At 41.8% G+C, this 25,105-nt stretch overlaps 1 protein-coding gene across 8 annotated transcripts in view; it reads left to right on the top strand.

The window, feature by feature from the left end:
* FGGY (FGGY carbohydrate kinase domain containing) overlaps window positions 1–25,105 on the top strand; it is a 133,050-nt gene that overhangs the window by 69,767 nt on the left and 38,178 nt on the right. For all 8 annotated transcript variants that reach the window (XM_038143845.1, XM_038143844.1, XM_038143843.1 and 5 more), the window contains 3 exons: window positions 477–580; window positions 20,149–20,256; window positions 23,979–24,040. In XM_038143845.1, the coding sequence (XP_037999773.1) occupies window positions 477–580; window positions 20,149–20,256; window positions 23,979–24,040 (274 nt within the window). The remainder of the gene's footprint in view (window positions 1–476; window positions 581–20,148; window positions 20,257–23,978; window positions 24,041–25,105) is intronic.

Below are 25,105 nucleotides of genomic sequence, written 5' to 3'. Positions count from 1 at the left end.
TGGACAGAACAGCAGCAGCAGTGAAGACAACAAAGCTGGCAGCTTTCCAGTCTCCTGCCAAGTTACCCCTTTCTCTAACTCATCCCCTGACAAAACACATCATCCAGGATTTCATGATAAACTGTGAACAAATAAACACATCTGCAGCCTGCCAGTACGGCAGGGCACTTGTATTCTGCATGTCAGTGAGCTACCTAAGAGAATACATGTCAGGTAAAATAACACTTTCTAGGTAAAATAACACTTAAAAATCATGATGATAGACATGCATTTAGAAGAAATCGTCTTGGGTCCTTATAAATGGAAGAAACACTTTAGTCTGATGGATCAAATTGTTTCCTTTGTTGGCTAAGTAGACTTTCCTAATTTGTGCAGTAGTGTGAGATACTCAGCAATTATTTGAGTGCAGAAAAGGTCTGTTTGGTGCAGGGTGGCTTGTTCTTCTTTAACAGAGAATTTTAATTTTACTTTAATAGGAGTAATCGGAGCAGATGTGAAAGGACACAACCTTCCATGTGAGAACCAGCCCATTACATCCCGCGTCGCCATGATCTGTGGAACATCTTCATGCCACATGGGGGTAGGTTGTATGTGTCACCCTAATCTGTGCAGAATTTGCTAACTTATGTTTTTGAAGGGAAAATTGACCTTTGTCCTTCTCACCCTGTTCTTTTTTCCTTGAATTTTTTTTCTGGTAACTCTACCTTTGGATATTAATTATAAATTACCGTGCATTTGCTATTAAGCAAGAACTTTAATAGTAGTAGAAATCAATACTGAAAAATGACATGGAAAGTAAAAACCACGATGCCAGAGTGGCTTAAAGAGCAGCCTGAAATCTGAGCCAAAGCCTGAGCCTGAGTTATCTGTGACAAGCCTATCACTAATGTGTTACAGAAGAGTGTCTTTGGAGAAGGAGTGCCCATCTTCAGTCACTGCCCTGCTCCCCCACCTCTTCCCTTAATCAATATAAATCCTTCTGCCTCTGCAAATTGCCATGGTGTATAAAATGATGAGACATATCATGACTAAAAAGAAAGAAAACCCCCCAATAAGCAGTTTTCACTTCGCTAATTTTTCTCAGTGAATTAATACAAAAGCTTTCTCTGAGATTGCAATTAAAATTTAGTGTCTGCTTTTGAAATTTATACTGTTTTAAAATGTATGAGTCTGAGAGCATTCCATTTAGATAAGTACCCTTTTCTGCCACATTTTTTATTTAAAACTCATTTTGGTCTTAAATTTAGAATGATTAGAACTTGGATTTTTCCAAAAAGGAGCAAATGGCACTGGGAATGCAAGAGATGTTGGAGAGGAATGACATGCTTCATGAAGAAAGCTCAAGGAGAGGAAAAGAAAGGAGGCTGATAATAAAACATCAGGCTTAACAATAATTTGTCTCTGTAGTAACAGCATGAATCCATGGTGATCTTGAGCATGAAAAAATGGTGATCTTGTCACGTGGATTGTCTTCAGCAAAGCGTTTTAGCACGTGATTGAATTTAAAGACATGAATAATCCCACAATTGTGAAGCAGAGCATTGAGTTTAAATCCCCTAGACCAACTGGAATATGGTTTGGTTCTTTCCTAAACAAAAGTTTCAAGCTTCAAGCTCCATCACCCTTGGCTTGCTCTGTCTTTGAAAAATTCCTCTGGTACCTGTCTGTCTGTCATAGGGCAGGTGAGGCACCCTGGGGGAAGGAGTCACCCTTCAAGCCCGACCACTGCTTCCATTATTTCCTGGTTTTTTGGTGGTGGTTTATGCCCCTTCAGTAGAAGCTGTTTGAGTGAACTCTTGCTAACCTGTTTCATTTAGCTGAATTTGAACTGTTAAAATGAGTTAATAGAGACATAGTGCTGGACTGCAGCGAGCTGAGGAGCTTGCAGGCAGCTTCCCCCAAAGGTCTAAGGGCAGTGTTGGGTAGCTAGCCATGGGCCAGCTGGCTCTGGCTCATTCCTTTAGCACAACCAGCCCTGGAGGAGGACATGTGTGTGTTTTTTTATTAATGGTTGATATTTGTACTGTGGTAAGTTCTAGCTTACACCCAGTTCACAACAGTAGATTGTTTGACTTCCCAAACTAGAGCACATTAACACGTTTTGTCTGCACTCTCCACAACCATGAGAGTTGTGGCTCCATTAAATATGCTAATGTAGCAAAAGGGATGTGATAAAATCCATGTTGATGCTCTGTCATCAAAGCAACCCCAGAGTCGAACACAGACTGCACGAGGCAGAACCTTTAAAGTCTTTTAATCACTTCAGTTCAAACTCAGGAATAGATGCTTGTGCAGTTTTAAGTTAGATTTAAGTGGATTTTTACTTCAATCTACCTACTCAGCATTTTATAATCATTTCCTTAACTGTCTGCCTTCACCCATCTGCACAGGGAGGGGTATAACAATCTCTAGCCAGCAGACAATAAGTAAATGCTAAACTTCTCTGGATCTAATCTGTGAAAGGATTTTAGTTTTCTGTTCTTTTATCTATTACCTGAACAGGCTGCATGAAGTGAGCGTGGAGCACACAGAGCAGTTGTATTTGTGTTTTAATGAGACCTATATGCAGCTGCATTTGGCCAAAATTAGCTGTTCCTTTTTTTAATTAGGGCTATAAAATGAAAGTATATTATACTTGTGTTTTGATAGAAATATATATTTTTCTCTCTCCGTGTGCACCAAGGGACCCTGAGGGCTACAGAGATTAATCATCGAGTTTAATTTAATGCAGTGGGAGAGAGACCTGTGTGGTCAGGCGGGCATTAAAAAGTGCCTTTGATGTGCCTCAGGTGCACTGAGCCCCAGTGAGCCAGCAACAATAATACCTTTGTGAGATGATCAGAGACGAGAGAGGGAGAAAATGGCCTGTGTGGAAACTCAAGGCCGTCCTTTGTTGTGGTTCTGGCAAACGAAGGAGCCAACTGTCAGGAGAAATTCAGCAAACAGAAAGCAGGGGGAAAGTACGGCTGGGTTTCTTTCAAGGGGCCGTAACAGGAAACTGTTCAAAATCATCTGCAAGGCCTTTCTTTTCCACCCCTTCCTCCTCCTCTGCTCAGGGCAGGGGGACTGCTCTTGGTATCTGTGTGTTGGTACAGTAGTTCTATTCTCTAGACCAAGTACTCCATGAGTCACAGGACTTGAACACAGCATTTGCTTTAAACTTTCAGAGAAACTGCTCCTCGACCCAGTTTTCATTACCTCCAGGACTCTAGAGATCTTAAACAAAAGACTTTGCTAATCATGCCTTTGATATTTTAGAAAGTACAAATGTGGAACCTAATTTTACTCATGGCTATAATAGCTTAATTTGTGGTGGAACTACCATTTTTAAGTGAGGATATGCTTTTGGAATTAACCACTGACAGTTTGGGGTAAACAGAGGCACACAAAGAATTTCATATTTTTGTTGAATAGCTCATGAAAGCAGCAAAATGCATGTTGTAGTTAGGTTATTAACCCCAGCCCAGGTCTGAGCTGTTGGTTGCTGAAAGTCACTGCCACCTCAGGGCTCATCCATTATCCATGAGGAAAAAGAAAAGAAAAGATGGTTTTCTGAATATTTTTGGACAATTATGCATTTTACATGATTCTCTGCTGCCTCCCTTGCCCTAGCAAAAGACATGGGTAGAATTTGCATTTGGAATGGCAAATAAGCTGCTCTTCCACTTGTGAAGGATTTGTCCCTTGTTTTGGGGCTGGGATTCATCCCTGCAGGTTTGGTCTCTGTGCCCAAGGACATTCCCTGACTTTTCTGGGTGGGCTGCCGCTGCCGTGGTGCGTTGCAGGCAGGGGCTCTGAGCTCCAGCACCCACACTTGGCTTTGGAACTTTTAGGAGCCTTTCCCTGTGTAGCCATGGTGACTACACCAAATGTGTGAGTAGTTTTTCCCAGCAAAATCACAGCAGGTTTGAGGCACTGAAACAGGCCTGTTATTCCTAACTTGTAGTTTGCGTGGGTCTAAAAGACATGCCCTAACTTCTGGGAATAAGGTAGTTGGTTTCCCTAAAAGCCTGTCTTCCTGCCAGTGTCTTAAGGTTTTATGGGATATTTAAAGGTTTTAAAAATCCTTTTTTTTTTTTTTTCTGGAACCTTAATGTGATTGGGAGGTTTTCAGGCACAGATTTCTGTATTCCCATGTCCCAATCCTGGACAGAAGCGTGCTTTCACAGGGCAAAGTTGTACTATCATGAAAATATTTGTTGTTCTTGCTCCAACACCTTTTTGTTATTCCCAGCTGAAGAAAGTAGGCAGAGCAGCTTTCAATGGGAATATGGTCTGGCCTAATTTTAGCTTAGTAATGGGGGGAGTGCGAATTTGCTGGTATTTTGAGTTCCAAATGTACAAGGTTTGTGTTCCATTATCTCCAGAGTCTCTATTTTTTTTTCTGTCTTCATTTAGTGATATGGTCTGTGTTCTTCTTCAGTCATTCCTTCTTTATCAGGTCTCTGTACTCAACACCTCTTTTTGGAGATTATCAAGGAATCTCTTCAAGTTTAGATGCAACTTCTTCTTTTGCATCTGTTTTTGTTGCTTCTGTGACTCCTGGCATTGGGAATAGACTCACCTGGCTTGGTGCACAATTCTTTTTTCCCTGGGTGATAATGTTCATGTGGTTTGAACTGTATAATTTAGTAATTTTTTTCTATTGGAGAAGCACAAGTAATTTATCTTCTACATTTTCAGATTTAATACGTGATCTAAAACACAGAACGACTACATGAACATAAAATGAGCAGACCATTTTGCTGTCCCAATGTTTACTATGGATTATTTCAGGAGGAATATCCCATATTCTCTCTCTCACTAAGCCTGACTAGCCTTTGAGTGCTTTCTGCTGAAGGAACTCCAGCCCAATTTGCTTATTCTAAATTTGTTCATTTGATTCTCGTGATGACTGGCAAACACAATAGAGCTTCTTTGCTCCACAATATCCGCCCGAGCTGCCAGCTTTGTTCACACAAATAGAGTGTTAAGCACGTTTCCACCCCCAGAGCATGCACAGTACGTGTCCTTTGCAGTACATCCTGGAGAGGAGACAGCAGAGACATGCTGGCTCAAAGTGTTCTCGGAGCCTGATCTCTAATCTCAGTGGGAGCCAGACCAGCAAGTGGATTCAGTGTATTTTGGCTCTGATACCAGAGTCTCCTCTTCAGAACATGCCACGTTGTTAAAGCAGCAGCCTTCGGAGTAATCCCTGCGCAGGGGCTCCTCGGTGCTCCGGGCAGGGCTGAGCAGGCTGGCGCTGCCTTGGCAGCTCGCTGCGATCCCGCGGGGCCGTGCTCGCCGAGCAGCGCCGCAGCCCCGCTCGCTCCCTCCGTGCGCCGCTCCGGCATCCCCGCCTCGGAACGTGCGCTCTCCGGGGGCACAGCCCGGGGCAGCACAGCCCCTGCCAGCTGGCTGCCACCCAGCCTGCAGCGGGGACAGCGATTCGTCCTTCTCCTGAGCAGGGGAAAGGCGCTGCCTTTTGGAGGGTCAGGCGAGCGGGAGAAGGGGCAGGAATGCAGGAGGGAAAAAATAAAACCAAAAGCAAAGCTAGTGAGGCTGGGACAGCCTGGGCAAGTTTGGGAGATGATCTGTGTGAGTTTTATGGAGTTGATAAGCACCTGTCGTCTTGCTTTTTAAATATTCCTCTCCCCTGTGAAGCCTGTAGAGTCTTTGGGGTGGGAGAAAGAACTGAGTGTCACAGGAGGCTCTCCCTCGCTCTGTCCTCATTCGGCACAGTTCTGCTGCCTTCTATATTGCATTTGGCAGCAGTCACAGTGCTGACTTCCCAGCTAATGAAGATGTTTTACATTTAGGGAAGGCTGCATGAAATGAAAGCCACATTTACTTCACAACTGTTGTTGCAGGTTGCCTGTCCTTGGTGTACACAGATTTAGGCTCATGTAGAAAAGATCACAGAGCCTCTTTAGGTGCCTTTTCGGCCAATGGCCTTAGAAGGGTTACAAATCCATAAAATTGCCACCTTCTTTTACTTGTCCCTCAAAGAACTCCTCCACACCCTTTTTAATGAAACTCTCTTGTTCCATGGTCCAGAATCCTCAGTTTCAAAAAGAAACAAACACAACTGTAATATCCCCTTTGCTGCCATTAATTTGCCATTGTATGCTTTGCTTGCTTTGTTTTGTTTTTAAAAAGCAAGAAGTAAAATACTTCTGCTAACAGGGCATATAAAAGATTGTTGCTTTTCTGACCTCCCTATTATATTAATAAAAGCTAGGAAGACTTCAGTAGTGGTGGGAGATCATGTGCAGGCAGCCTCCAAAACCCAAAGCACTTACTTGCAGAACTAGTAAACCACAAAGCTTAAGATCTTGAAATGTAAATAGGAAGTTGGAGAGTTTACTTTAGAGCCAGCAGTGGTGAGTCTGTACAATGTTTATTTCTGCTTGCCTCCCAGCCTTTCCTAAAGCTTGGCAGAGATGAAAGGGAGGCTTTCTCAGCGAGTTATTAAAAGTTTTTGTTATGAGCAAGATTCCTTTGTTCCTGGCCTGGCATAATTCAAAGCTCAGGTATGCCTTGGTGATGGGGAGAATGGGATGTTCCTATTTAGCATATGCCAGTCCAGAGACATCAAAGTTTTGCACCCCAGAGCCTTGCTGGTAATCAACCTGTGCAGGGCAATGTATCTGAAAGCAATTTAATCTCTATTGTACATAAAGTAGATAATGTTCAGTAACATTCCCACAAAACTGTACATTCAACTGTCCTTGCCTTTTGTGAACAGATAGTTGAGTTCAAAGACTCAAATAATAGATGTGGACAGAGAGAAGGCTTTGAAAAATGCTCTGCTTGGAGAACCATGAAGGCTGATACTCAAGAGGCAACTCACTGGCGTCAGCGGAATCTTTGAAAATTCCAACACGCGCAGTGCTTTCCATGCTGTGCTTCTGCAAGCTGCCCTGTCTGACAGAGGATCAGGTTGTTGGATTTGGGCTGCTGAGCCTTCAGAGTACTTGCCCAGAGTAGCTGTGACTGCCCCATCCCTGGAAGTGCCCAAGGCCAGGTTGGACAGAGCTTGGAGCAACCTGGGATAGTGGAAGGTGTCCCTGCCATGGCAGGGGGTGGAACTGGGTGGACTTTAAAATCCTTTCCAACCCAAACCGTTCTATGGTTCCATTATTCTCTCTGCAGTGTCTGTGTGTTGGGCTTTCCAGGTCTGACTGCTAATAGGGCTCCTCTCTGTTCTTCACTCCTTTCCCCATGTTATGCCTTAGGAAGAGTGAGCAAGAGAGACTGAGCTTCTTACATTCTTATGTTGACACTACAAAGATTAACTGGTCTGCCTGCTGGAAATATTGGGCTGCCTAGTTTGGGTCCCTCTGCTTAAAAAAGTGAGGGATTGAAGGTTACCTGGTATTAGATTGAGCCCTCAATCCACCTGGCACCTTCATTTCTTAACTGTAACAGCTGTATATTTTAATAGGATGTGGGGGATTTTGCTTCTTCTGTTGTAGGAAGGAGATTGTATTCTGTACTGTGTGATTCTGGGATAGTTAAATGTTTGTCTTCCTTGACTGATGTTCACATGACAGCATCATTCCATTGTGGGGGACAGGACCAAGCAACTTACTTTTAATTTAAGTAGCAATATTCTAATTCTTGTTAATGTAAGTCCATCAGCAGCAGCAGCCTGTCATTGTAACAGAAGATTTTTGGTTTTTCTTCCCTGTATTCTTCAAAGTGATGCTATCAGATCTGACGGGTGCAACAATCCCATCAGGGCTGCAGGGTAACCAGATCTGGTCACTCCTCTCTAGACCCAGAAGGATGGATTGGCCTGAAGCCCAAAGTCTTGAGCAGCCCCAAGTGTCTTCCTGGAGTGCTCTGCTCCAAGGAGAGCTGCATAGGGGATTTTTCTCACATCACAAGCATACAAATGTATAATGAATGACCTTTCCAGATCCCTTGTCTCTCTTGTTTTTGTGAGTAGACATGAATTTGTTGAACAGCCTGCTTGCTCTGTGTGTCTAGATCTCAGGGAGAACAAAAAGGACTCAATTTTCTGCTCTTTTTCTTCCAATAACTGTAAAAGAATAACTAAAATATAAATTAAATGAGATATGATAAGGGATATTCTTGGTCACCTCCTAGATTTTTTCTGGGCTGTGGAACAATGAAATGGAATTTTCAAGGGAATACAATAATTGTATGAAAACATAAGAGTTTTCTGTTAGTTTTAAAATTTTGGAACTAGCCTTATTTGCAGTGAGGGTTGTGAAAGTTTGGGGTCAAATCCCATATTTTGTTTAGTGAGTTGGTTTGCTCTGTGATTCTGTCAGATTATTTATTGCTTTTCCTTGGTTCCCTCACTTGCACTATGAACATGAAGTGAAGCTGTGCAGACAAAGATCTCTCCAGTGCAAGGTGTGATATGGAAGTGCTGAGTATCAAGGGCTCCACGGTCAAGGGGCTATAGATGCAGTGCTGTTTATTCTTCTTAACAGCAACAGTTCCCCCACTCAGGCAAATTCCATCAGTCTTTGAGCATTAGGTTTCTTATTCTGGCTTTTTTCCTCCATTTCCAATTCTATTCATCATCTCGTGAATCAGTAGTTCTTCATCTAAGTTCCTTGTTGCTGTTCCAGCTGTGAATGGGGCAATATCTTGCATGGGGCAAGCTCTTTTAGGGAGAAAGTAAATCTCTTGTCATGGAATCCCTCTGGGAGCAAAGTGGGGAGAAGCATTAGCTGCTGCTTTTCTCCCAGTGTCAGCTGGGAATCACAGTTTATGCTGAGCTCATTGTTTATAGCTGTGGGTGAAGGCCTGAGGTCCTCTCTCACTGTTTACTCTGTCCTTGGGAGTTTGTCTCAGTAAGTAAGGGCTGAGTAAACACAGATCCTCAGGATTTACCCATTTAGTTGTTCAAATGTTTAAAAGTATGCTTTAAATAGTGTGTGAATGCATATCCCATATAATGTGAATCTGCTTCCAGCTCCAGGGGTACTGCAGGGGATTTATTGAACTGCAGCCATGATACTGTTGTTGGTAGTGGCCTTCACTGATGTAGAAAGAACACTTAGATAATGGGGAAAAAGGAAAATCTCTAAAATTCACTATATTATGCAAAAAATAAATAAGGAAGTCCTTAAGGTGTGTGGGAAGGGCATCGAGCCACAGAGACAAGGACTGAGTCTGCCTGGGAATCCTCAGAGCTTGGCTTGGGGTCCTGGAGGGCTTTTCTCAAGTACCATGTGAGGGTAGAGTTTGTTTTGCTATTTGTGGCATAGCTGTTCCATGTGTGCAATTCCCAGCCTTTCAGTCTGGGATGGGGTCTCAGTAGTCACCTAAAATAAGATTCTGCTGGAAGTTATATCTGAGACATGTTTGTTTAGGAACCAGAACTGAAGATTGAAGGGCTATGAGCTAAAGGAATAATTCTGAGACTTAAGAAACTCCAGTGTTCTTGTAAGAGACTTGCACTGGTCTGTAACTTGTCATTATAGTAAATTTATTTTCTACTGCACAATAGGAGGTTTTCTTCATGAAAACTGGGGGTTGTTTGCAGTATCAGTTACTTCTGAAGGCTTGGTTTCTTGTATTGGTTGAAGGTAAGAACAGAAATTTGCTTGAACTTCATTTCACTGGAGGCTGGGAGGACGTTTTGGTGTAAATTATTGTATATTTCCTGTATTTCTATGATCTTCCCTAAGATACCTGTTACTGCCCACTGTTAACAACAGGTTAGAAGGGACTATATGGCTTTTGGGGTTTGATTTTTTTTTTTAACATAAGAAGAGTTAGTTCATGCTGTGATGAGCTTTAAGGGATTTAACTTTCCATAGCAGCAAACTGTAGTGTTATCAAGTGCAAAGTTAGAATGGCTGTGCTGGAAGATTTATAATCTTCACACAAACTGGCATTTTGTGACAGTGAATATCTAATATCTATCACTGGAGGAGAAGTAAAAATAAATGGGTGGAATAAATGGTTGTAGCTCATTTGAGGCCCTGGATCCCCAGTGAACTATTGTTTTGAGAGGCACAGAAGTAACTGCAATGAGTCATGGAGCAGCACTGCTGCAGAAGGGTCCAGAACAGCATTTCAGCAAGGACACAAGCAGAAGCCATGGGGTAACCAGACAACCTTTCAGCCCATTTATCAAACCACTTGTAGTGCCCATTTCAAGGAAGGCGACACAGTAAATATGAGGAAAAAAAAAAAAAAAAGAGGTTAATGTGTATATCTGTATCCAGACATTTCACTAAATAAAACAATAAAATAAATCAATGCAGAACTGTTAGTGCTTAAGTGCTTAGCAAAAACCATCTGAATCCATCACAAATGGGGGCTTTTTTTTTTCTGTTTTGGATTTTGAAAACAATTTAGCAGATTAAAGGTCTTTTTTTACCAATTTCTGAAGGAAACCTTGACCTTTGGGAATACAGAGAAAAGGATCATAGGCTACTGTGTGTCCATCGTGTACTTTCCCAAGCTGAAACATAAATAAGCTTAATGTTAATGGATACTGATAAGAAGCAGAAGTAAGTGGATGTGAACATTTAAGCTTGGAACAGTCAAAATTCATCTAATTTAAAGGGTTTGCTGCAAAGCCGAGCATTCAGTCAGGGTCCCTGACAAGACTTTTGAAGTTCTTGCATCTCTGATTTAGGCAGAAGGAAATGGTGGATGTTGACTGAGTCTGGAATGATTACCCCTGCATTCAATCCCATTTAACTTCTTCCAGAGCTGAAACTTTCATCTCATCCCAGGCTTAATTCCAGGTTTTCTTCCTGGAATAAACAGGAGTTTAGCCTCACACACAAGGAGCACGAACTGCACCAGGGTGCAGACTTTCTGTGCAGGACACCAGGGTTGTTTTTCCTGTGTCCAGGGGCAGTTCCAGAGGCAGATGCTGTACTTAGACTTGTCTGTTCTCCTGGAAACTCCTCTCATCAGTGACTCTGGGTGACCTGATAATCTGGCGCTGCTCCCTAGACCCTCCTGGGCTCTCCCTGTGCTGATGCAGAACTTGGTTGATCCCCCTGCTCTAGCCCCTCTCTGGGAGTGGTTCCCTATTCTGGAATCCTGTCTCTCAACCATCTGACTGTGCCTGGTGAAACCCTTCACTCTACACAGCAGACAGCACCATTACTCTGAAAGAAAACATGCACACCGAGGCCTCTGAGCCCTTTTAGGGTATGACAATTTTAGAAAATCATTTGTTGGATCCCAGACTGATCCAGGACTTGCCTCTTTCTGACAGCAGTCTCAGGATCCAGCTTCCCAGGATGGCAGAGCTCCCCGAGCCCAAGCTGCTGTTCCCTTCCATCACCTGTGGGGCTCCTGACCCTGACTCACAGATAGGGCTCAGAGATTTTTGATGCTTCCTGGTGGAAGCTGAGAGTCTGCTGCTCACAATGCCTGGGAAAAGTCATGGTCAGGGATTGCTGGCAGAAGATCTCATAGAAGGCTGAGAACTTCGTGTCTATTCCACAGCTTTGATTTTTATATTTCCATTCTCTGACTGTTTCTCTCAAAACAATTACAGGTGGTCTGGTGGGGTGGTTAATTAGTGCTCCTGATAGTGCTGTCATTAAGTCATGCTCCTCTTCTAACTTGTGCTTTAAGTGGCCAACTTTCAAATGCTCATGTCCCATTACAGCTCCCATCTTCTGCAACCAGCAGGTAAAATTCAGCAAAGAACTGGAACAGTTTTTGAGGAACACATTCAGACATGGCCCTCTCAGCTTCTCTTTTATTAACATCTCTCCCTTTTTACTTAGATAATAGTAAGGCAAACAAAATGAAGACCATTTTTTGCTTCCAGTATAATTTTCTCCTTTTTTTCCTGTTTTTTTTTTTAATCCTGCTTTTGAATTTAGAGGTTTGAGTGCAAAAAGAGAAAGTCAAAAGTTTACAGTAGGAGAGGTAGGCTCTCTATTTTGCCCTGGGGAAAATGGCAGGATTTTATAATGTGAAAAGTATTGTTCTACTTAAAACAAATATCAGTTGTCCAGCTTGGCTGGTTAATGTTTAAAGCTAATATCATTGCCAGCTTCTTTCATAAGACTGGTATTAAAAAAAAAAAAAAAAAAGCAAAAATAAGATTTAAAAAATCCTTTTGTGCGATCGTGAAATAAGAGTAGGGGCAGATGAAGAAATGAACAGAGTAATCTATAGCGTGTATTTGTACCATGTCAGCAACTCCCAGCAGCACTCCTGGCCCTGGTTTCCTGTGCAATGTGCCAGGTCCCTGGGATCTGTCACACCATACACCACAGAGAGATGATGAGTAGAGGTGGTTTTGCTGGGCAACTGACCTCCAAGTTTTGCCCATAATAATTTATTCATGTGGCTGTACCCTAAGACGTTCTAATACCAAACATACCTTGGGCTGAAAATTGATGCAGCCTATTGGAAAAAATACCCACAGCCAGCTCAGATGAAAAAGCTGGACCTGGCTGCTGCCTGAAAATGGGGCCTCAGGAGGTGCAGGGGGTCACAGCAGTGAGTTAGTTCAGCCCCAGAGCATCCACTGTCAGAAGCTTTTCTCAGAAATGCAGCTTCAAACTGGTTTTAATGGCAGATATCCAGAAAAGCTGCTCATACAAGTACAGTCTCTGACCTCTTTATTCCCTGCCTGATCTGTTGCATTTCTAAAATACAGCAGAGCAAAACAGGGGTGGTTTTTTGGTAAATATGATTTTTTTTGTTGTTATCAGTTTTAAACAACATTTTAATTGATGTGTTCTAACTCTTTTAAGAGCCAATGTCTTCCTTTTCTTTTCCTTCTCTAGATGAATTTCTCTTTATACCAGTAAATATAAACTACTTCTGCTGGTCCAGTTTAATTCCTCTTTATACCAATAAGTATAAACTCAGTACAAGTTGAATAACTAATATTATTGTGAGTCAACCTATTATTTTATTAAAAATCATAAGTTTTATTTTTTTTTCAAATGCCTTTCCTTATTTAGCCTTTAAAAAAATCTAACTGTGCAAATGTTTAATAAACTCTGTGAAGTCTTACTCAAATTGATTCTTGTTAGATATAGAGCTGGGTAGTGCAGTATATAGTCCCAGTGTATAACTCACCTGAAATATTTTCAGAGATGAAGCAATCAAGTTGCCCTTGGAGTGTGGTTGCTTTATTGCACATTAATCACATACCTGGTTTGGCCTCTAGTTTGTAGACCAGTTAATGTTTTATGGAGAATTTAGAAAATTAGAAATAGTTCTGCATGTGTGTCATTCTCATTTTGCTGCCCTTCTCACACAGGTTACTACTTGGAGTAAGAGGTAACAGTAGTCCCCAAGAATTCATTTTTGTCTCCTAGTTTTAGGCTGTACTGAGAGTTTTGTTTGGGAGGTTATTAATATAGGGATTGAATTTTCCAAGTCTCTGTGGCATAGCCTTGGCAATAAGTGATGAGGTGCATATTCAGTGAGGCATTCATGGAAGTGTTTTGTATCCCCTAAGCCAGAATTCTTCAGCTGCCTGTAAACAGGTTGCCAGAACCATCCGTGGGTGGGTGAGCTCAGGCAGAGCCCCAAAGTCCTCGTCCTCTCTCTGTTGTTGTTGTCACTTGTGTGACTTCCATCCTTCCAGTGGGATAAAGTGAGCTCTGTGCAAGGATTTTTGTGGTATGGTCTTAATATCATGGCAGAGTAAATCTGTCACTGAGGATGGCTCAGGCCATGCCAGCCTGTCACGTGGGGCAGAGCGGGTGACTTGCCCACCACGAGCTATGCAGCTGCATAGCAAACCCATGATGGCCAGGGGACCTGAGCTTAAAATACAAGCAAATAAATTGCTGGCAGTGTATGACCTGTAGGAATTGGAATATTAATAAATTTTAATTTCCTTTGTGTCCTGAAGTACATTTCTTGTGTCCCAAGATCTTATTTTCTTAAATATATCTTACATCAGGCTGAAGCTAGAGTACTATTTTGTGTTTAGTATGTAATTACTGCTACTAATAGACATGTTTTAAGAAGTTGACTTGGTGCACCATACATTTAACTTAGAAAATAGCCTCCAGAGCTATGGGGACGCTTAGTTTTAAACCCATTTAAAGCTTGAGAAATAATGTCAGGATGGCAATTTTAGAGTAGGATCAGTTCACTGAAAACACAATTTCATGCCCCAGCTCTGCCCAGTTTATATATATGTGTATATATATCTGTATGCCACCAGCAAGTGCTGTTATTAAATCACACATTCAGTAGCTATTACTGTGACCTAAGTTTGAACCAGAAACCTAGAAATGAAACATTCTTGGGTTTCCCTTTGAGTTCTTTCCTTTTTTTTTTTATGAATCTCTTTCATTCTTTGTCAGAGAGTTGGGGTCGAGTAGCTCTATAAGACCCATCTGTCAGCAGAAGCAAAATGATACAGTTTTCTTAATGCAGGATTTTATGCATCCATGTAAGGCCTCTGAATTGAATGACTGTCAGTGTTCTCAATCCACAGTCAGTCAGGAACTTTGGAAGTTAAAAGTCAGCAAAAAAGTTAATGAAAGTATTTGACTTGTCAGTGATCAAAGTCCAGAACTGTAAAGAGCATTTATTAGTTGGTGACTGATATGGTGCTTTTTCTTGTTTCTTTCTCTGCTCTCTCCTTTAATATCTTAGATCTTTTCTTCATACCTGTCTTAGCCTAACAAAAGCAGCTGTTATTCTGAATTTCTGGCTATAGAAGCTGATAAGTGAGGTGATTTTCAAACAAATTTTCTGACCTAGCAAATAATTACCTTAAAAAGTTTTGACTCTAATGTGACTGTACTCTAAAAGTAGAATAAAGGATTAAACTTGCTTTCATGGCAGTGAGTGTAAGTCAAGAAAAGTCCCAGAGAAATGATTTCCTCTCTCTATGGCATGTTGCAGGTAAATAGAGATGCTGATAGCAATAGCAGAATGCTGCCATATATCAGAAACTCAGTATTAAAAAGCAGAAATTTAAATGGCAGAAGATGCATCTAGCATATATACCCTTTTAATACCCTTTTAATATAAAGATTTGTTTTTCAGGTAATAGCCAAATTCTCTGTCAGTTTTATTGAAGGAGTTTGTGTGAGCCTATACCAGCAACAGATGGTGTCAACTAGGGAAGAAAATTGCTGAAATTCATGCCTCACAAAGCTGCTCTCTCCAGCATGGTGTGTTTTATTTTATCTTGTCTCTGATTGCCCTAACATTTACATAAAGCTGAGGAGGAAGCACAAGCATGTGCCTGGTCGTTGTGGCTGGTCCAGGAAAACAGAGCTAAGTGAAACAAATCTCACAGTGCCACTTGCTCCTTTGGCATGGCTGGGTGCCCAGGTGAGGCTTGTCTGTGAAGGTCTCTCTTCTGTCCTGTCCTTGAAGCCAGGGACAGTCCTGAGAGCTGAACTTGGGTTAAAGGCACTGACTCCTCTGTTCACTCACATGAGCTGTGAATTAGCCTCTTCTTTTTTTTTTTTTTTCCAGGTAGACTTTTATAACTGAAATGGATTTTTTTGCTTGCCTTTGTTTTAAAGGGAGAGGCAACTGGGAAGGACTAATCTAAATTAAATACATTACAGATCTCATTAATGCCATTTAAGCAGGTCCTTTCTTAATTTACCTTAGTTCTATGTAGTCTTTTATATTTCAAAAACATTTTTCATTTCTGTGGGCTGCCAGATGTGCTGCTGATACCTTCTGATCTGAGGTAGTTTGACACTGATTTTCCCAGCGCACGCCAGGGTTCAAGTCTGGCCTGTAACTCATCCAAATGATCTATTCATAACAAAAAGTGCCTTCTGGCAGTTGCACCACAGCTGAATATTGTTAAACTGAATTCATCCTTTCATTTGTTTCTGATTGCTCTATAATGTTTACATATCTTACATATTAGTATGATCTTTTATAAAGCACACGCTGAGGTTAAACCCGCCCAGAGAGAACTTTATTTCCCTTCTTCTCCCTTTCAGAAGGTGTGGAACTCTTTTTTTTTTTTTTTTTTTTTTTTTTTTTTTTTTTTTTTTTTTTTTTTTTTTTTTTTCCCTGTCAAATGAGCAGGAATCTTGGAACTGCTTAGTGTTCATTTCATCCAAAGCAATGGGGCTGAGCAAGCAGGAATGTGTGTGGTGGGGAGGCAGGGAAAGGTGACATTTCCTTGCACAAAAGGATTGTCCCCCATCCCCAGACAGAGTAACTGTGAGGTGGAATTGCCTGTCTGGGTGTAATCCTTGTCTGAGCTGGCATCATCACCCATGAGGGCAACAGTCCCTGTGTGAACACGTTCAGCTGAAATATTTATAGATGCAGCTTATGACTCAAAGTCTGAACAGGTTCAGATTCCTCTCGTCTTCTGTCTTCAAATTCCTGCTGCATTAATTGTGCAGAGATCACTCTCACCTCTAGCAGAGGATATCCTGTGTTTCAGTTTCACTCTATATAAAAGATAATCACTGTTGCTATGTCTCGCAGTGGGAGTGTGTCACAGGAGGAATTTCAGTTCAATGGAAGGCAGAAAATCTGAGGCTCCCTTTGAATTTGTATTTTAACTTCCAGAGAAGGATGACATCTCTTATTTGCTTTAAAAATAAAAATCAATTGCCCATAAATCTGAAACACATGTTGTTTTTCTAGCAAAAAAGATTAAGGATTTTCTTAAGCTCATTAAAGGAAAAAAAAAATAATGACATTGATCCTCCTATATCACCATAAGAATGTCTGAGGGCAATTGAGAGCTGTAAAAGAGACATGGTGTTATTGTAACCAAAATAGTCCTGAATCTGGAAAACTGTGCTTTTCTTTTCTTCTGGGTTCTGCAGCAAACTTTGCGCTGTTTCTCCATCCTCATGCCTCTGTCTAGTCATGTGTTTTAGTGGGATTGAGTGGGATGTATACTCAAACAGAATTAGGACCTTTTATTATGAAAATACAAATGCCAGCTGCTGCGTGGCTTGAAAGATTTAATCACCGTCCAAATATTTCAAGGAGGGGAAATGGAAACCATTTGCTGTTTCTGATGCATATAGCTACAGGAGGATGCTCACCCTGTTGCTTCTCAAAGATTGTGTATCTGTTTTGGGGAGTTTATTATTCCAAATTTTCTTCCTTTCTGTGTGCATGAAAGCCCAGAGTCTGCAAAATGTGAGTTAAACTCCTTAAGTAAAAAGGGGGAAATGGGAAATCTGATTATGTCCTATCATCAGTAAAGCCCAGCATGACAGCCAGTGTTCTTTATTCCAGTTAAAAGTTCCCACAGCAACAAAACTGATAACCAAGTGCCCTGCTGGCTTTATTCATCAGTGTGGCAATTCCCAACGCCCTCGTTTGCTCTGTTCATGTGTTGAAAGTTTGCTGGAATGTGTACAAATGGTACTTTGGTAGTAAGAGGATAGGAAGGTCTCAGTGTAATGTGAGAAGAGCCAGCATGGAAATATCCTGTCCTAAATTCCTGTGAGTGTCCAAAACACAAAGCCAGAAGTACAGGCTGCAGGGAGAATTTGGTCTTTTAATGACTCTAAACATTTTTACAGGAGAATTCAGTAAATAGTAGACTAATGACAGAAAAAAAGGTGTGGGTTTTGGTTTTTATTTTATAAACTCTATTGTCCTTCTTGATGTTGAGACTTTACCCTGATTTCATAAAGCATCTTGAAGCCTTTAATATCCTTTGGCTACTTGTTTTTTTCAGGTGACACAGCAGTTGAATTTTAAGCTTGATCCCTTAGCCATAACCAGGTTTTTCCTTCAGCAGACTGCAGAACCCTGAAAAGTTCTCTGCATCACAAATATTTTGAGATAAGCCTTCAAAACCCCAGGCCTCTTCTGCCTTAAATGTACCTTGTCACCTCCTGGGACACTGTGCTGTGTCCATGGCTGTAGGGTGGGAGTGAGTTAAGATGTTTGGGTTCTCCCCATGCTTCCATCACCAGTTCAGAGCAGATACTGACCGGGAACTTTGACCACATGCTATGTTCTCAGTAAGGTCAGTGTAGTGGAATTGGTCTAAAAATCAGCTTGTTTTAGGATTTGCTTTTTGTTGTGCTTCATTTTGTTATTGAAATCGTAAAAGAAGGCTTGCCCCATCGAGGTGATGAAAACTCAAAGCTGTATTAATTTGTAGTTTTAAGAGAAAACAAAACAAAACCAAATGTCTTTGCAATGTTTTTGACGTAGCTTCGTCCACTTGGAGTCATAAATGCCTTTGTAAATTCAGTGCAGCTATTCTTGCTTTTTAATGGGTTTAGTCAGCCAAAATCTTGCACAGACACACAGACATATGTGTACACATACATCTGTAGGGAAAGTAAGTCAGGGCATCAGAGCTGATAAGGGAGAACCAAGCAGGATTCCCAGATTTGTTAGATGCCTTCCTGAGAGAAATCTGCATTTCTTGACACTGTGGTGATGTATTTTGAAAAACAAATTTTTGTTGTTTTGTTTTCCTACTTAACTTCCTGACAAGAATCAGCTGTACTGTAAGTTTATGGCTTGAGCAGACTATTGTTTGTGCAGAAACCTCCCTGCTGCTGTATTTACTAAACATGTGTGATGCACAAATGCCAGTAAACTGCATCTTGGAGCATATTCCCTACTGGCTAGTAAAAACTGCCTTTAAAGTTCAGCCTGTTTAAATATAGAGAGAATGTGCATCAAGTTTAACAGGAACAGGCCTGAATTTTTAATTATTCTCAAAACTGTTTTGATGTGAAGTCCAGGCTTTATTGAATTCAACAGCAAACCTTGAGCATCCTTCAATAAGTCTAGAATTTTGCTATTGAAGAGCAAGGTCTAAATACAAAAAAACCCATTGTCCCATTGACTAAGACCTATCTTTTTGCTCTTCAGCATTGGAAACACACAGACTGATTTTGTTAGGGAATTAATTCTCTTGTATCCTTCTCTGCTAGTAGTTCCCACCTTTTAGAAAACAACAGTTGCAGATTTAGCCATCATCAGTGGGAAGTGCAGCATAAGTCATGGGCTGGTGTAGGACTGCACTGCTGTTCTCTTTTCCCAGTGAAATCACAGCTGTGTCTCACTTGAGTGAATGGATTCTGCTTCCAAGAGAAGCCTGGCAGGGCATGGATGGTCTGTGTCCTCCAGCCCCTGCTGCAAGAATTCCATGTTCGTCCAGTGGGGAATTCACAATTAGTCTTTGGAGCAAGTCCTGGGACCCAAGTCCCACCATTCCATTCCCAGTGTGTTCTGGCCTTGCTTGCTAGACTGGACAGAGATCTGCTGAACCAGGAGGGAAGTCTAGAAAGTCTGTCTGGTCTATTGAAAGTGAAACCACTTTGCAAGAGGAAGGAAAATGCCCTCCACCCTTATAAAATGGTAATTTGCATCTTCTGAAGGAGAGAAAGGAAATGAAGCAGTGTCTCCCACATCCTGAGTGGTCTAACCACAAAAGCAGGGAGTGCAGGGGCCAGGCTGTCACTGCGCTGGGGATATTGGTGTGTGAGTGGTGCAGCACTGCTCCGTGCCTGGGAGACACTGCTCAGATATCTGCCTGATCTGCCCTCACAGGAAGGAGTGGTTTGTGTAAAGCTCAGCCTAACTAAGGGGCAGAATCTGGTGTTAACCCAGGCATGTCTGCTGCTGAAGCCAAGCAGATACCAGCCCAGGTGTGCAGCTGAGGCACCCAACTGTCCTGGCAGTGATGTGAGGGCACTGGAGCTTGGGCTTCCACTGCCAGCATGGAGCTGATGGCAGCACTCGAGGGACGCCACTGTCCTCTGCCAGCAGGATTGCCTCCTCATTCTGAGCTCTCCAAATGTACAGGATGGGTGCTCTGGAAACTCCTGTGGTCCACTACAGTGCCTGTGTTTGCTCATGCCAATCGAGCAGAGTATTGTATCCCACTAGTCACTCTAAATAAGGCCTTTTTCTGGAGAAATGAGGCAGTTTCCCTCTCTGTGTAAAATACAGCTCCTATTCCTGAAATTTCTTACTTTCTGTTTGGCCAGGCGCAGCTGTTCTGTCAGTGGGGATGAGTGAGTTGTGGGCTGTGTCTTGTCATCTAAAAATTATGTAGATGAGAGAAAACATTTTTCCATGGTTTTTTTTAGTAAATTTCTACCTGTACATCTCCTCTTCTGCTGGTAATTCCAGTGGAGAAGCAGGAATTGTCTCAGTATTGGACTCTGATAGCTGCCAAGCTTTAATTGTGAAGCTCCTACTTTGACAAGCACTTGGATTCACTAGAGCTTCCTGTTGCTTTTCCAGGTCAGTGAAACCCCCATTTTTGTGCCTGGTGTTTGGGGACCATATTTCTCTGCCATGGTACCTGGACTGTGGTTGAATGAGGGAGGCCAGAGTGCTACAGGAAAACTGGTGAGTGTTTGGTGACTGGCAATTCTGACCTGAAACCTCTCCATAAGATCATGGGATGTACCAGGCTGCTGAAAGCAATTAACAATTAGATGAGTGTTATGTCTGTTATGTAATACTAATTTGCATAGAGATAGGGATTAATATACAGGGCATGTCTTCCTTTTATGGTGGTGATGATGATTATTGTAATTATCTTACAGGCAAATTGGCTTCATTCTTTGCTTTAGCAGGAGGCTGACACAGACTTTGAGGTGAAGAAAATGATACATACTGTGTTATATAGATCAGTTGTGTTCATTGATGGGCATAAATGAAAGATATATGGACAGAATAGTAAGAATAGTAATATAGTAACACATTATTCCATCACCTCAGTTGTTTCCCTGAATACAAAGAATCTAACAATATTAGGTTAATTTAATTTACCAATGAAAATTAAAGCCAACCAGGGTTCACTAAAAATGAGTTTTCTTATTTACAGGAAGGCAGTCAGAACTAAAACACTGATATCAAATTTAAAGAAAGGCTACATGTACAGGTTTAAGCTTGAGCCCAAAAGTGTCAGCAAGTCCTTGGTGACTGCTTAACCCTGGGGCTTCTGGGACTCCTTTTGATGATGCCTTGTGAAGGCTAAACTAGAACAGAGGCTAGAGAGAGTTAAAGAATAAAGCAGGGATTTATTAAAAGGATCTTCTCAATGGATCCACCTTGGGCAGCACAAGAGCCCAGGAAGGGCTACATCCAAGATGAACCAAAATGGCCACAAAATGGATGAGTGGTCACGGGGTACATTTGTGTAAGTTTTGGTTCATTTGCATATTGGAGTTTATTGTCCAGTTCTAGCTTTAGCCCAGGCACTCACACCCTGCTTGTTTTTCTCTCTCCAGCCCACGCTGTTTGTGCTCTTGGGCTGAGATTTGGATCATTTGTCCTTGATGCCCAGCTAGAGAAAGAATTGTTTTGTCTCCCTACTCTATGAAGAGAGCTCACCATCCCTTAACGTGAAGCTCAGAACTGCACACTAAAGCAGCACAGAACCTGAAAATAGAAAAGCCAAAACCTGAGGCATCAGTGTCACCTTGCCCAACCTGTGGAAACCCTGGCTGCCCTCAGGGCTGAGCTGCAGGGGCCTCTGGAGAGGCTGCAGGAGACAGCCCCAGGCCTGTGAGTGTCCCTGCAAGTGCAGGTGGGTTTGTTCTGTCGCAAACTGCAGCTGTAATCACTCCTGACTCAGCACCACCCATCTCTTTACAAGCCTGGAGATGGGAGTACATGGCCAGGAAATGCACTGGGGCATTGCTGCATTTAAACATTCCATATGGAACAGTCACTGAATGAGAAGCAGAAATCCTCCTGGATCAGGAAGCCCAGACACACCCCAGGGTGAGCTGTGACTGGGGATCCCTCCTGAGCTCTCTCCTCGGCCACACCAGCCTGACATTCCTCTGTGTCACAGCTGCAGTGGCACAGTCATTCCTCCTCCTGCTGCCTGGCTTCCCACCCCACCTTCAGCCCATCCTTAGCCTCGTGGCTAAAAACTTTTTAATTAATAATTAATAATAATTTTTAATAATTGCTTTTGCAGCAGGTGGGATGATGTGTGTGCTTTAAATTTTTCAGGTAAAGATTGGGTCAGGACCAAAAAGTGTCCCATTTTACAAATAACTGCTACAACCAGACATAAAACTAAATCATGCCCATATAAAATAATAAATGTATGCTCACAGCTCTCACATTTTTCAAGGAAAATAGAAAATCTTGTGTGCTGTTTTGCAAGAACACTTTTGAGAAGGAAGTTGCTGTGTGCTTAATTCTGAACAGGTAAATACACTTATCTAAGATCCAGACAGGATACAGGCAGTCAGTAGTTGTTCTTGGCTGGCTCACAGTGGTTCCACACTTAAAATGTACAATGAGAGTTAAGGCTTTTGAAAAAGATGATTTTAAAAATCCTTTCCTCTCTTGTACCAGAGAACAAGGTGTTCCTGAATCATTAAAGAAATTACTGGGAAAAATGAACGTCTTGTTAGGACCAACAGCAAAAGTCAGCTTGAAGTACTGTTAGGAATATTAGGGAAAACACTCTTGGAATATCCCCTGTGGTTTTCTTGAGGTGGTGTGAACAGAAGACACACAGGGAGCCATGGGAGGAGACACTGCCTTGTGCACTGTGCAGGGTACACTGCATTTATTATCTCTGTCATTTCAAAGCTCCTGCTTTCTCACACCTAAAGTTATCTGAAAACAAACCAAAAAAAAGGGCACATTTAGGGATTCTTTCCATTGCATGATCAACAGCCCAAGGTGAATTATTTCCATAAAATTCGAACAGTCTGATCAAACTTCTTGAAAGTAGAGTTGATCCCTTTAAAAAGCTCTAATTTTGGGGGGATATAGCTGCAAAAGAAATCAGTTGGATTTGGAAAACTGTTTTAGATAGAGTCCAAGTGAAGAATTAAGAAGTCCCTTGTTCTGTAAATTCTTGTTTAGTTGTATATTCAATGGGGTTTTACACTGTATTTTCGAAATTTATAAGAAGAAATATATTGCAAAATGGAGACAAAGGAAGGCATGACATCATTGCAAAATGTGAAATAAAAAATAACAGAAAAGGGTTTCTAGATGCATCCCTCATGTGGCCGTGGCTTGAATTAAGGGCAAACTTTGTAACTCCTGTAACAGTTCTGTGTAACAGTGTTTTCAGAGCAGACACCCATATATGATGTTTATTTATAGATTTATTTCTGAATTTATGAGCTGCCCCTGTGTTCTGAAGAGGTTCTGCAGGATTGCAGAATTCAGGCCTGAGCTGTGTTTCTGGTGCATGCACACGTTTGGCCTCTGTCTTTGATGCTGATCTCAGGGAGAACAGCCATGCATTACTTTCTTTGCTGTGTTCATCATGGGTATGCTTCATTATGTGGTTCAGGACTAGACTCATGCTGTTAAGATTAAATACTAATGTGATTTGCTGTCAATAAGTACTGCCAAATATACTCAGTGCTTTTGAGTAGCTGTAGTTTTGCCTCCTTTAGCTTTTACTGTCACCTCTGATGGGATATTACCAAGAGGCCACAAAACCTGCTGAATTATTGCCTTAAAAGCCCATATTATTCTACCTGATACTTTGTTTTGTGAGTAATGGTAACCACTCTGGAGTGAAAGGACAAGCTGATTTATAAATTCAGCATAAGACAGAGCTTATATTGATCCTCTTTTATAGCAATAATTGCTTCTCAGGGTATACATTTTGTTTCCTGCAATGAATGCACGAAGCATTTATCAGGATGACAACACACCTTGTGTTTTATCATAACAGTGTGATAGAGAAAGATGATGTAGGGATTTGGGCCAAGAAGATGCTTCTGGTGGAATTCCAATGAGGGTATCCATGCAGAATGGGACAGACTAGAGGACATGCAGGGGGTGTTGGACAGGCAAAAGTCATTCTTTCACCTTACTCCCCTGACTGAGGAGCTGCATGCTTAGCATTTGGCCTGGGTTTGGTGCAAGGCTGGTTGTTTTTCTTACTGTTTATATGCCAAATCCTGAATTTCAGTGGGAGTTTTGCCATTGGCCTCGCTAGGACTAGGATTTAACACTTCATGAGTAATTTAGAAGCTCTCTTGTCTTTGTTAGAGCTATGACACTGCCTTTGCCTTTTCCAGGATTGAATTTTCAAGATGTAATCATCCTCAAAATGCTGCTTTTCTCTTTTTCAGATCGATCATGTGGTGCGAGGCCACGTCGCCTTCCCAGAATTAGAGGCAAAGGCTGAAGCCAGGTCACTGTTTTATTCCTTTATCACACACCTGCCTCACAGACTGATGCACACTGTATTCCCAGCAGTGTCCTCATTCTCACTCAGGGGAATTAAGTCTGATAGCAGGCTGGAAGTATTTACAAAGACTTTCCAGGTGATTGCTCATAAACGTAAGGTTTAAACTCCCCTCAGATACCTTTGGCATATCTAAGTAATCATGTTAACTTTTTGCTTTTCTATCCAGCCCAAGGTATTTCTTGATTCTGTAGCACCAGCCCTGTTCAGCAGACCTCCATGCCTTGGGCTAACAATATGTCTTAATTTGTAGGTGAAATAATTAAGCTCCAAGGATGGGATGTAGCTTAATTAGGAATATATTATTCAGTATTTTTGAAACAGTCATCTAAAGGAAGGTGTAGCCACCGTATGAGAAACTCCTGCTTGGCAGCACAAATAGAACAGAGAAACACACAGGATGAATTTTCAGACAAAGCTTTAAATGGAGGGGTGATTTGGAGGTAGCTCCAGGATTCCTTGAACAAGAGGCTGTGTGTGATGTGGAATTTGAGCTTGTTCTGCTTTAGAAGTGGATGAAGACAGTTCAGACACTTCTGTCAGGCCTGGACTTCCTCAAGCTTTTTTGGCCTGGATTCATTCTGAGATGGTTCACATCACTCCCAGAGAGGTCTTAGCTGAACAGTTGGGCACATTGGATGAAAATGTGATTCTCTTAAATGTCTTTTTCCTCCTTAGATTAAAGAAAAAACCCAGCAAACTTGGCATTTTCCCTTCAGTTTCTCCCTCTGGTCTGAGAGGCAGGGCCAGTCCTGATAGATGGATTAAGCACGTGCTGTTACAGAGATATTTTCAGTCCTCCCTGGGGAGATAAAGCTCTACCTGGTTTCTCTGGATGACCCTTCCTTGCCTTGCAGGGCCCACTGCCTTACTTGTTTGTTAAGAACTTGACCAGGATTCCCAGAAATGTATTGGACTTCATTCAATATGAAACAGATTCATGCTTCCTAGAATTCTCTTTGTTGTTCCTTGGAAAAGGAAATCAGGAAATAAATGCATCTGTGTATGTTT

The sequence above is a fragment of the Motacilla alba genome, chromosome 8 (assembly GCF_015832195.1).
Source record: "Motacilla alba alba isolate MOTALB_02 chromosome 8, Motacilla_alba_V1.0_pri, whole genome shotgun sequence".
Classification (NCBI taxonomy): domain Eukaryota; kingdom Metazoa; phylum Chordata; class Aves; order Passeriformes; family Motacillidae; genus Motacilla; species Motacilla alba.
This window is presented reverse-complemented; position numbering and strand designations above follow the sequence as displayed.